Genomic DNA, 12,803 nt, shown 5'->3' on the forward strand with positions numbered 1-12,803 from the left:
CATATCCAGGGAATTTGTCCCATCCCCCATAGGGAAGTCGGCACGCTAAGCTCAGCAACCCCTAGGGAACAGGGCAAGCAGGAACACACTGGGGGATGCCCTCCCCCCTTTAGAGGACAGGCAATCCTTAAACATGGGTATGCGTTATTCTCCCTTGTCTCAAGAATTAAACTGTATAATAACTTACAACATCCTACAGAAATGGCTGGTATGATTTCTGACCCTTCTCAAGCACAACTCTGAACAAGGAATGAAAGCTAGGCCAACCTCCTTGTTTAATTGAGAGGTTAAAGACCCAAATTAGCATTGGAAAAGGATAGGAGAGTAGCCTGCTGCGCTGCAGAGGAAGAGAGAGACCTCCTCCTGAGAGATGTGGCAGAGGAAAGCGAGCACATGCCTGACGTGACCGACCAAACCGTGACTAAGCCCGTGGACAGTTCACCAACCCCTCCCCCCCCCACACGCCTGCAACAAGGGCTGGAGGAACCCGTCCCCTGAGAGTCTGAAGCAGCAGAGAATGCTTGAGTGACGAACGAGTGACGCAACTCTCTTCCCGGCAGGAAGACAGCTAGAAGAGAGTGCCAGTTCCATCCGATTCAGAAGACCAGAATTAAGCCGGAAGGGAGAAGCCTCATCGGCCTACATGAATGCCTGCCTGGAGGAAAACCGCATGGGGATAGAAGGTATGTGATTGCTCCAGGGAGCCGGGCGGAAAAGCCAAACCCAGACCCCAAGGTGGAGTGAAACAGATGAGACCCAATATGGGGGTGAGAGAAACCCTGCCCCAGCACGGGGGTGAGAGAAACCCTGCCCCAAGACGGGGGTGAGAGAAACCCTGCCCCAAGGCGGGGGGTGAGAGAAACCCTGCCCCAAGGCGGGGGGGTGAGAGAAACCCTGCCCCAAGGCGGGGGGGTGAGAGAAACCCTGCCCCAAGGCGGGGGGGTGAGAGAAACCCTGCCCCAAGGCGGGGGGTGAGAGAAACCCTGCCCCAAGGCGGGGGGTGAGAGAAACCCGGCCCCAAGATGGGGGGTGAGAGAAACCGGGCCCCAAGGCAGGCTGTTCGATTGGACAACAAGGAGGGGGAAAACTCAGAAGCTGGGGAAAATACCTTGAGATTTTGTGGTGGGGAGCCCAAGGAGAGTACCTGATGGACTTTTGAACCAGGTTGTTTCCAAGGATGGGCAAGACCAGAAACTGAAGCAAAGTGTCAGGTAAACCACAGAGAAAGAGACTAACCAAAGACTGATGCGCAACCTGAGGAGGGGAAGGTGGAAGAGACAGTTGGTGCCTTTACTTGAACTGTGAAATGGGGCAAGAAACCCCTTTCTGATAGACAGCGCAGTGGGATCAGACATCAGTCACCATTCTTTTGTTTGGGCAAAGACCCTTATTTTGTCTTTGTTAAAGTTACGATTTATCCTCTTTATAGTGTTAGGGACAGAAACCTGGATAGAACAGGTTTCTAGATGGCAAACTTTATTTAGTTTCTAGGACATCCTGACGGGTACTCTTGTAGACTCGTTTTTTCCTTGAGAATAGGGCTGAGAAACAGGGTCAGCATAGGTTTTGGGTATTCAGATAAATAACTACTTTACTGAAAAATGCCACCTTGTCTGTCTCCTGTTCGACTTAATACAAGAGGTAAATAGCTTGTTTACTTATTTTACTACCTTGTTATGTCTACAATTCTGTTTGTATAAATATTTGGTTTACATTTATGGTCATCCGCTAACAATATGGCATCTCACTAGGAGAGCTTCAAAATGGAAACTGGGATTCTCTTTGTTGTAGGAGCTAGTGGAGATTAACTGAAGTAGCAAGCTTCTTTAAGGTTCTAAGTAAATAAGCATTTCAATGCAGAGAAACAATTGATTTTTCCCATTAAAAGAATTAATCACTAAATAGCAATATACATCTGCTACTATTGTTGCAGCATCTAGTAGGCAAACGTTTTACTTGTATAAAACAACATAGTAATGGCAGTTCATCTTCTGGTTTATTTTGTAGGCTCCACGTGTAGAAGCTCAGATAATTCTTGGATCCCTTGTGTGCTTTCCAAACGTCTACAAAGAGATTCCATTACTTCAATCAATCCTTGGAACAGATGAGCTCATCACAGGAAATGAAGACATAAAGGTATACTCATATTGTTTTAGTTCCTGTTTAAGCACATGTTCTCCTCATTACAGGTTTGAAACGATTAGCTACTGTGCAGTTTGGTTCCTCAGCTGCTTCTTCTACTTGTAAAATGCATAGTTGCTAGGCTCCGGGGCCTTAGTTTCTTGAACTCTTTTCCTACTGAAGGTGGTGCTCATTTCTAGGGATTGGGCCATGAGACCCATTTGCTCATGTTGTTTCTCGTGACACTATTGTAGTTCAGAGTGACAAGTCTAGTAGATGCCTTTGCCATCAGAAAAGTCTCCACATGTAGAAATTAATCTTGAACTTCATCCTGCTTCAACAGTTAAAGCCTCCTGAGCTTAATGACATCTTTGCAGTGCATAGAGTTAAACTAAACAGTCCTCCTTTGAAAATGTTAGCCTTATTTTTAGTGTTAACTAGGGGTTCAGTCGCAGAGTGCTGAGATTAGCATTAAAAGTACTCCAGTTGGTTTGCAAGTCACTTGTTTGGACTCGACAATTCTGAAAATAAAATATACTCTAAAGGCTAGCCTGCTGTTCAGCTGTCTGCATTTCAATATATATATAGCTGCCATTCTAAATTTGATTTGAGAATAATAACTTTTGTTTGTAACTCTTGCTGTCAATCTTCAAACTTTGGCGCTCTGGAAATAATAGGTATGGTCATGACCCATTTCAGTCCTGCACAGAGGTTTTAAAGATCAATCATCCCAATGGTATTCAACCATATTTGCCTATACCTTTATACAGTGGGTGCATTATCTCACCAAGATATTTCCCAGCTGAAGACTATTGATATTCCTGAGGTCAACCAGGGCTTAAAGGCAGATTTGTATAGCAGAGAGCAGATCCTGAGTTGCAACAGTACGCAGGTGACCTGGCATGCCACCTGGAAATCAACCCAATTTGCTGGTTACGCAACAGTCTGATAAAGTTATATATGAATAAAAATGATGTATGTTTAGAGAGCCCTAAACACTTTCAAGTTACTCTAGTCACACTCACTGGAAAAAAAAGGATGAAAATTGCTCAATGGTATTCCCAAAGTCACTGACCAGAAGCCCTCAATATTAAGGAACTAATCTTCCATAGGCATTCAATTGTCCAGAAAGGCCAACGTGGATAAACCGCTTTCATGTGCAAAATATAGACTATCCGCTGATGCAATGTCTTTAGTGCTACCAATGGACCACAGCAAAGTCAAAACTACACTGGAGTCACAGAGCAAATTACTCTCAACATTAAATTGCAGTTCGGAAATCCCAATTTTCCATAAAAGCATCAACACTACAATCCTAATTTTACCTACTCTAAAGAGACTGCTGCAAAAGAGTTTAATACTTGTTTTAACTATTTCCAAACAATTAATTCTGAAATTACTTAATATTTTTCTTCCAGCTATTTATCTCCAAGACCAGTCAGACTACATTCTTTTTCTCACTTGAATAACCCGTAATCCAATTAAACATATGTACTCCTGTCATTTAAAGTTACTCAATTTGAAAAATGAGTTTTTGTTTTTAGATAGTTAAGATATATTGTTTGCGAGCTTTATACAGCGACTAGCAGTTAGCTCTTTTATATAGTATTTTTTTTTAATGATCACAACATTTTGTGTATCAGTGCCTTCAGTGTTTTGTGCTTTTAATTACAAGGCAGAAAAAAGCTTCACTCTACAGTGATAGTTACCTTATCCATTAAATCGAGAGGGAGAGCTTTATTGGGTGTCAGTGCTTATTCATAAAAAATGGTCAAAAAATGTCAAAAGGCAGTCCATTCTGAAATGGACCCTAAGCAAGTACCCAACTTGACTGCTCATTACTTCAGAGGTAATGTAGCCATTATAGCTCTGTTTCAGAGAGTACAGATCCAGGATTTCTTCATAATTGCAAAATGGCTGTGGGGTTTCCAAGTCTGCCTAATTTGTGTTTTAGAATATTTTTGCTTACGTTTATTTTTCAAGATTCTTCAGGTCTAACTTAAAAATTGCTGGGGAACCATGGCCATAACAATAGTAATCCAATATTGAGTAGTTTCCAAATGTTAACAATATTTTTCCAACATCTGTATTGAGCATCTTTCATGTTGAAGGGACAGTCGTAATACAGATTTACTGCAAAAAATGTTTTGCTCATCAACGTTTTTATGAGTTATCTTTTTGGACATTTCGTTGTAGGGCATTTAGGGAAGAAGCAGGATAAAAATTGCAGCAGGAAACAATTTATTTTGTATCAAAAAGCCAGGGGGAAATCCCAAATAAACTTTTGTTTCAAGTAAATGTTAGAAAGCAACCCGTCAACAAGTTTGACGAATTTCATACACTATAACACATGCTCTTCTACAGCAAAATGTGTGTTTTTGAGTTACAGTAATGTTTTGGTGCCATTTGTCTATTTTCTGGTGAACTTTTGGCATCCAGGTTTGTCCGTTTCTTTATTTGTCGTTCGATTTGGATGATGATGTCTTTAGTTTTTTTTTTTATGCCTCTACTTTTTTCCTGTTTTTATTTTGCAGTTGATGTTCCCGCTCTCTCTGTTTTTAAGGTGCTCTTGTGTAAACTGGAGATGTACCTCTTTTTGTCAGTCTACCAATGCATCAGAATCGTATGTCTAAAGTATTGCAATTGAAGGCAAGTCCCTGAACGCTCACACCAAAGAGAATACAACCTGTTAAGGAAGAAAGGCCCACGTCGATCTTGTAAGGATAACAAGTTTTAATCTCACACACAGATGAGAGGAACATCAAAGAACTCTGCTGCTAAGAACATTCTGCCAAAAAATTATACAAGCCGAATATTATAAAGAAACACATCGTCATCAATGATGGTGGGCGCCTATATGATATGATATGATATGATATGATATGGTATTTGTAACGCGCCTATACACAAGTGTTTCAAGGCGCGACGAGGCAGGGAGGGAGGGAAACAAGGGGAAGACAGACAAACGATCCTACTAGGCCAGGTGTCATTCAGATCGTGCAAGTGCAGAGGTAAGGGGAAAAGGAGAAAGTGCAGGGGGAGGAGGTGGGGGGGGAAAGTGCAGTACAAGGTAAGTAGCGTAATAAAATAATAAATAATAAATAAAAGGGCCAGCTGGTGGCAAGTGCGAGGTAAGTGCAGAGCAAGTGCTGGGAAGGGGGCTGTAGGGATGCAGTGACAGTCCCACAGTGCAGGAGGAGCCAGGGAGGCAGTGCAAGTGGAGAGTGGCTGGGCCCTGGACCGAGGTCACAGAGTGGCCCAGATGCAGGTTTAGTGCAGACTTCAGTGGGGAGGTTAGCAGGTTTAGCAAGGGAGAGGGAGAGAGAAGGCAGAAGCGAAGAGGAAGGTTTTGAGGTGCTTCCGGAACCGGAGATGGTTCTCCTCAAGTTTCAGGGAGGCAGGAAGGCTGTTCCAGAGGGAGGCCCCTGCTGCGGAGAGAGATCTACCCCCAGCTCGTTGCTTCGAGAAGCGGCTGAACATGAGGGAGTTGGAGACGGATGAGCGAAGGGCTCGTGAAGGCAGATATTTAGGAAGAGAGAGTTGAAGGTATTTAGGCCCCAGGCCCCAGAAGGCCTTGTGGACAATGCAGAGGGTTTTGAACTTAATCCTCGCAGCCACTGGGAGCCAGTGAAGAGATTTCAGTCCTGGAGAGATACGGTCCCTGGGCTTGAGGCCAAGGACAAGTCTCGCAGTTCTGTTCTGGATAAGTTGCAGAGGGCGGAGAGTGGAGGCAGGCAGATTAAGATAGAGGCTGTTACAGTAGTCCAGCCTTGAGAGAACCAGGGCTCGGGAGACAGTGAGCTTCTGGGGGAAGGAGAGGAAGGGAAGAATACCTCTGAGGAGGTGCAGCTGGTAGTGTGACTTCTTAGAGACGTCAGATATATGAGGAGAGAAGGAGAGTGTGGAGTCGAAGATGACCCCGAGGTTTTTAGCTTTGCAGGTAGGGGCAGGAAGGGGGCCAAGGGAGGCCGGCCAGAGAGCTGCAGGAAAGGAGGGAGTGGGTGTGCCGATGAGTAGAATCTCAGTCTTACTGGCGTTAAGGCAGAGGTCATTGGCGGCACACCATTCCTGGATAGCAGACAGACAGTCGGAGATGAGGGAAGGAGAGGAGGAGGCCGAGGGTAGCCTGAAAATGAGCTGGGTATCGTCCGCATAGCACTGAAAGTGGGGGCAGAGAGCGGCGATGCGGTGGGCAAGGAGTGCCAGATACTGGTTGAAAAGCCAGGGAGAGAGGTTGGATCCCTGGGGGACACCACAGGTGGAGTAAAAGATGTCAGAGTGGAAGGAGCCTATTTGGACCTGGGAGGGTCGACCGGAAAGGAAAGAGGTCAGCCATGCCAGAGCCTGACCAGTGATACCCAGGTTATCACGGAGACGGTTGAGCAGGATGGCATGGTTGACAGTGTCAAAGGCAGAGGAGAGATCGAGCAGAATGAGAACACAGGGAGTGTTGGAATCGAGGTTCAGGAGCAGGTCCTCACGGATGTTCAGGAGAGCAGTTTCCGTGCTTCTGGCCGCTCTGAAGCCGGATTGATGGTCATGAAGATTACCAACATATTCAGCATGGAGGTTAAGCTGGGAGATGGCCAGTTTCTCCAGGAGCTTGCCCAGGAAGGGAGTAATGGAGATTGGGCGATAGTTGGCCGGGCAGGAGGGGTCGGAAGAGGGTTTCTTGAGGAGGGGGTGCACAAGGGAGTGCTTGAGGGGGGATGGGAAGACTCCAGAGGCGAAAGAGTGGTTGCAAAAGTCAGCTAGGGCAGGAGCCAGGGAGTCGATGTGGTCCTTGATGGTTTTGGAGGAACAGGGGTGAACCTGTTTAGACGAGGCTTTCATAGATCGGACTTGTCTGGAAACCTCATCAGCAGAAAAAGGTGGAAAAGCAGAGAAGGAGGGCGGAGGGGTGGCTGCAAGAGAGCAAGAGGAAGAGCCGGGAAGAGAGGGAGGGAGGAGAGTGGAGGAGAGCGAGGACAGGATGTCCTGAGTTTTTGAGATGAAGTGCGAGGCCAGTGCAGTGCAGAGGGCCTGGGAGGGGACAGGAGAGGTAGAGACTGCAGCAGGGTTGGCCAGCTCCTTGCAGATTTTAAAGAGTTCGGCCGAGTTGTTTGATGCCTCAGAGATGCGGGCTTGGATAAGGGCTCTCTTCTTGGTGAGAACGGAGAGCCGGTATTGCCTTTGGATCCTCCTGCCACATAAGGGATGCCAGGTCCTTGGTTCCAGCCCAGTCCGTCTGTCTTGCATCAGGTGAGTGCCGCAGAGGGAGATCATAGTCTTCTAATGGATTGTGTCCTCCCACACATTCCTCATCTTATGATATTTCCATATCCAGCTTCAGCTGCTTCAGAAATGTTTTCCAGCAGAGGGCGCTGCGTGTCGATGTCTGTCAACTCGATGTCCCTCAGAGGCCTCTGTCTCGATGTCGACATCATTGATGTTATAAAGCGTGTGCAGCGACCGTTGGCTTCAGTTCCGTTTTTGCGCGAAAACTATCGCTTCGGATACAGTGCGCTACGATTGCCTATTGAGTATCTTCAAGTAAAATCTTAAAAATTGCCCCATCGTTAGCATCTTCGACTCAGAGATCGGAGTTTAAGAAGTGCCAGGATTGTGGGGCGAAGATGTCCCTTACGGACCCACATCGGGGACGACCCCTGTCAAAAAGAGTCATCGGGTGAGTCGAGAGATCTTTCGCCTCGTTTTAAAAAGACTAAAAGATCAAGATCATTCAGTGGTTCTCACCACCTGTCATCTTCACGTCGTTCGAGGAAAAGGCACCGTAGGTTGCCGTCTTCGTCATCTAGTTCCTCCACAGACTGGTAAAATGCCTAACGAAATCAGCTTCTCCAGCTGAGTAGAAGTTCAGAGTCAAAATTATGCAAGTATTCATAATGGCATCTAATGGAGCAAGGAAGGGGATCTCTAATTTATATGCTTTAGTGCAGGTACATTCCAGATCTCTTAATACTGTAAAAACAAACTGGGAAACAGACTTGGGTGTCACGCTGAACGAGGAACAATGGCTTACAGGCTGCCAACTCACCAAGTCTGTGTCTTTGAACGCTGGCTTACGCTTAATTCAGTTTAAGATTCTTAATCAGCTCCATTATTCCCCTGCCAAGTTAGCCAAGTTTGGAGTAGATTGCTCTGGGGAAATGTCCAGAATGTGGCGAACCGATCGCTAACGCTTTTCATATGTACAGGGCATGTCCTTTGATGTATTTTGGGCGCAGTCGCAGAGATCCTTGAAAAGATTGTCGATCCCGGCTTCATTGTTTTCTCTTGAAATATCTGTTTGGGGACATCGGTTAGGTAGCGGAGGCCACAGACACTTATTTAATGTAGCTTGTGTTGTTGCAAAACGCTTTATATTGAAATGTTGGAAAGCCGTAATGCCCCCCGTATTGATGATTTTTGACGTTAACTTACATTTGTCAGCGAATGCGAAGAGCAACACGTAATCACTATGCCGATAACTAGGCGCCCCAAGGACATATGGGCTTCCTTCAGAGTCTACTTATGTGACATGCTATCCGAAAGTGATTTTTCTCCAGCATCCACGCTTCATCCATTGTATTGTTTACCACATGTATACTGTTACTTCCATATTGCAATGCTTTTAATACACCTGTATCATGTTTGCGCTGAGGTGACTCTTCAAAAAAAAAAGTTTAAACAACAATAAATTATGCAAGTATTCGAGAATGCAGCCTTGACCTCCTCGAAGGCTAATGAAAGCCATGCCCAGGTCGAAAAACTCGACAAGAAAATGCCAGAATTTATTCCGGCACTGAATAAGAAATGAACATCCAAATACAGGGAGCCCAGTAGTGACCCCAGTTACCTGACGAAGCATCCCACTCCTGAAGATTTGGTGGCAAAAGCTGCCACATCAACCTGAAAACAAAACGCATACCAGACTATTCCCCCAGACAGAGATGACCAGCGTTACGACGCTTGAGCCAAGAACGTTTTCTCTGTTGGAAGTATGGCCCTAAAGTCAGCAAATGCTACGTGCACGTTGGCCAGATTCACTCATACTATTTTGGAATGTGTAGCAATGACGGCTGATCATATCCCCGAAGGGGAGGAAAGAAACAGATTTTTAGATCTAGTCAAGGATGGGAAGGACGCAATGTGCGAATCCCTAGACAGGTCTCGACACTGCGGACAGTATCAGCAGGTTCATTGCAGCTAGTACAGTAATGTGCAGATTTGCCTGGTTAAGAAAGTCCGGTTTTGCTCCAGATGCGCAAGCCAGACTGCTTAACATGCCCTTTGATAGCACACGTTTATTTGGTAGCAAGGCGGACGAGAGCCTGGAGAAACTGCAGACCTCCAAACCAGCAGAAAAATCCCTTGGTTCTGCTATTAGACACAAAACCGCCCCACTTCCACACCTTGGAGGGGTAGGTCCTTTCGCTTTTACTCCTTAGTTGGAAGGGGGAGAGGACTGTCCAATCAAAAATACAGGATATTTCAGAGGTTGAGGAACTGTCTGATGAGGAGATGGCCTTGCCTGTGCCTCCCAGATGACCTTTTGTCTGGGCATAGTCAGATGGAGGAACTCTGTCAGTCATTGCATGACGCTAGTGGCCTTGACACCTCTCCGGAGGTTGAGTTTGGCTGACCTGAGCCTGGGGCACATGCAGATTCCTCCCATCGGCGTCTCATGTCAAGGGTGACGGAATACTTGGGGTGGTCCGCTCCACCTGTTGAGTTTGCTCAGGATGATTTGACGGACATCCTGGATCAAGGTTCGCCCACTGACCCGGTGTTGCCGTTTCACATGGCTTTTCAGAGGAGGGTGGCGATGGCTTGGACCAGCCACTGATGCACCTTCCACTGGGCAGCGTGGTTCCTGAACAGGTCACATTAAAATATCTGCGTCTTTGGACATCATACAGGGTGCTAGGAGTGATGCTACCAGGAGCCAGTACAAAAGTAAGTGGACTAGGTTTTGCCACTCGGCGGAGTCAAAGGTGGTCGATACTCTTATTTGCCCATTGGACGATGTGCTAGCCTTCTCTGCACACCTGACACATGCTGCACCTATCTGGCGACCATCAGAGCCTACCGGAACTTGGAGGAGGTTGTTTTCTCATCTCTAACCCGGTGGTTAAGACATACCCACCTATCAAGAAGCCACACTTCGTGTGGGATCTCAACATAGTATTGGGCACTTTAGCGCATGAACCATTTGAGCCAAGGACATCCGTGGAGATCAGGCTAGTCACCATTAGGATAGCCCTTCTGGTGGGTCTTGCGTCTGCAGGCCGGGTCCGCGAAATCCAAGCTGTGGTGGCTTTGGAGCCTTACACTACCTTTCATAGGGACAAGCTGGTCCTCACAACACACCCCCATGTTCTTGCCCAAAGTTGTCTCTTCGTTCCACCTAAATGAGGAGATATTGCTACCTATTTTCTCAACGGACCCCAATGACGATGCACAGAGGGTCCTGCACTGTCTAGAATTCTACCTGGACATAACTAAGAGCTTCTGCAAATCCGAGGCTCTCTTTCACCTTCGGGAGGGGGGGTCAAATATCAGGCTTCTAAGGCCTCCATAGCAAGGTGGTTGGTTTCGGCCATTAAGGAGGCCTATGAGGGGCAGCACAAGCCACTTCCGGCAATCGTGCATGCCCACACTATCAGAACCAAGGCCACGCAGTCGTGTTCCAGAGGCACGTTCTGTGGCATGTCATTAGCAGGGCGGCCACATGGGTCACTCTTTCAGCCTTCTACAAGCACTACTGTTTGGATGCCGGCTCCAGGTCAGACGTGCCATTCGGGGAGGCAGTATTAAGGAACTTGTTTCCTTAAGGAGGGTCACTTCTCCACCCTGGGGCTACACTCAGTTGTAATTGCCCACACAGTATGGAGGAACGGGAACGGGATGTAGGAGTAATAAGTTACTCACCGTAGTGACTAACATACCCCTAGTCCATAGTCCCCTTTCCTCCATACGTCCCACCATCCTCCCCCCTAATAAAACTGGTGTCTTTAGGCAATGGTAATATTGTCGATGCGTCAATGGAGACTAAGGAGTGGCGCCGGTGGGCGCAGTCATGGGAGCGCATGCTCCCAGGGCCGCGCCCCAGTGCACCTCTAACTTTAAAGGTTTTTTTACATACGGTATGAAGGAAAGGGGACTATGGACTAGGAGCATGTAAGTCACTAGAGTAACTTATAATGTTCTGTTCTACAACGGCTGAAAGAACATCAGCTGTTCGTCAAGGCCGAAAAATGCTTGTACAATGCACTGAGGATGAATTTCTGGGGTACGATATCACAGAGGATTTAGGATGAACCATTCAAAGGTTAAAGCAGTGCTCAACTGGCCTGTATTCACCTTAACAAAGTATTTGCAGTCTTTTCTCGGCTTTGTCAATTTTTACCGCCGGTTCATACGTTCCTATTCTTCCGTTGATGCGCCTTTGATGGCCCTGACCAGCTCTAAAACACCTTTTTGCTGGAACGCCAATGCGCGCAGGAGGCCTTTCACCCCCTCAGATCGGGCTTTAGTACTGCCCCTCTTCTGCAGCACCCTAACCCGACATCCTATTTATGTTGAGGCCGACGCTTTCGGCATAGCCGTTGGGGCCATCCTCTCCCATCTGTGTTCCGATACCGGGGAAATCCATGTGGTCACCGTTTATTCCTTTGAACTTATGCCTTACAGGTTACTGAACGCGAACTCTTGGCGATCAAAAACGCCTTCACCGAGTGGAGGCGCCACCTACTGGGTGCTCGACATGCCGTTACTGTGTGTTTCAGACCATCTTAACCTTTTGGCCTTCAAAACTATAAAGTGTGTAACGGCGAGGCAAGCACGTTGGCACTCGTTCTTCTCGCTGTTTGATTTTTCCATTTCCTTTCGTCCTGCTCGTCTGCATGCCAAAGCAGATGCTCTCTGCTGCCTGAATGCTAACCCAGTTCCAGTACGCACAGATTATCATCTTGTTCTTCCTTATCTAATGGCTTGCGTTTGTGCCCCACAACAGACACTCAGAAAACTGATCCAAGATTGTGTTTCTCTTAAACCGGCCGAACTTCGAGGATAGAACCTGGATGCCATCAATGGTTTGCCCTGTATCCAATAGAGAATCTACATCCCCACGGATGAAGCATGTTATCATGCCCTACAGTGGTGTCACGAATCTTTGATTGCCACACAACCTGGTAGCCATTAGTCCATGAAGCTGTTGCACAGGTGGTGTTGTGGCCTTCTATGTTACGTAATGTAGTGGATTATAGCTCTTCCTGCGCAATCTGCGCCCAATGCAAAACCAGCCCTAGGGACTGCTACAACCCCTTCTGATGCCTCATAAACCCTGGCACATGATTTCTATGGTTATTGTCGAACTGAACCCCCCCCCCCCATCCCCTCCAAGCCCTCCAATACGAGGCTTTGATACCATCAAGGTGGTGATGGATTACTTAACCAAAATGGCAGCCTTTGTCCCTTGTACTGACCTTCCTTCAGCTCCTACATTGACTGATCTTTCTCAGGCATGTATTTAGTTTCTTTGGTCTGCCTTCGGTCATTGTCACTGACCGAGGTTCTCAATTCACTTCCCATTTCTGGAAAGCTTTGAGTTCCTCCTTTCATATAGAAGACCGTTTTTCTAGTGCTTAACATCCACAGACCGATGGACGAACAGAAAGAATGAATGCCACTCTGGAGCA

At 46.8% G+C, this 12,803-nt stretch overlaps 1 protein-coding gene across 4 annotated transcripts in view; it reads left to right on the plus strand.

The window, feature by feature from the left end:
• The window catches only part of RALGAPA2 (Ral GTPase activating protein catalytic subunit alpha 2), a 3,672,963-nt gene that overhangs the window by 2,006,567 nt on the left and 1,653,593 nt on the right, over nt 1-12,803 (plus strand). For all 4 annotated transcript variants that reach the window (XM_069608069.1, XM_069608071.1, XM_069608070.1 and 1 more), the window contains one exon: nt 2,008-2,136. In XM_069608069.1, the coding sequence (XP_069464170.1) occupies nt 2,008-2,136 (129 nt within the window). The remainder of the gene's footprint in view (nt 1-2,007; nt 2,137-12,803) is intronic.

This window comes from Ambystoma mexicanum, chromosome 4q (assembly GCF_040938575.1).
Source record: "Ambystoma mexicanum isolate Mex_15411 chromosome 4q, UKY_AmexF1_1, whole genome shotgun sequence".
Classification (NCBI taxonomy): domain Eukaryota; kingdom Metazoa; phylum Chordata; class Amphibia; order Caudata; family Ambystomatidae; genus Ambystoma; species Ambystoma mexicanum.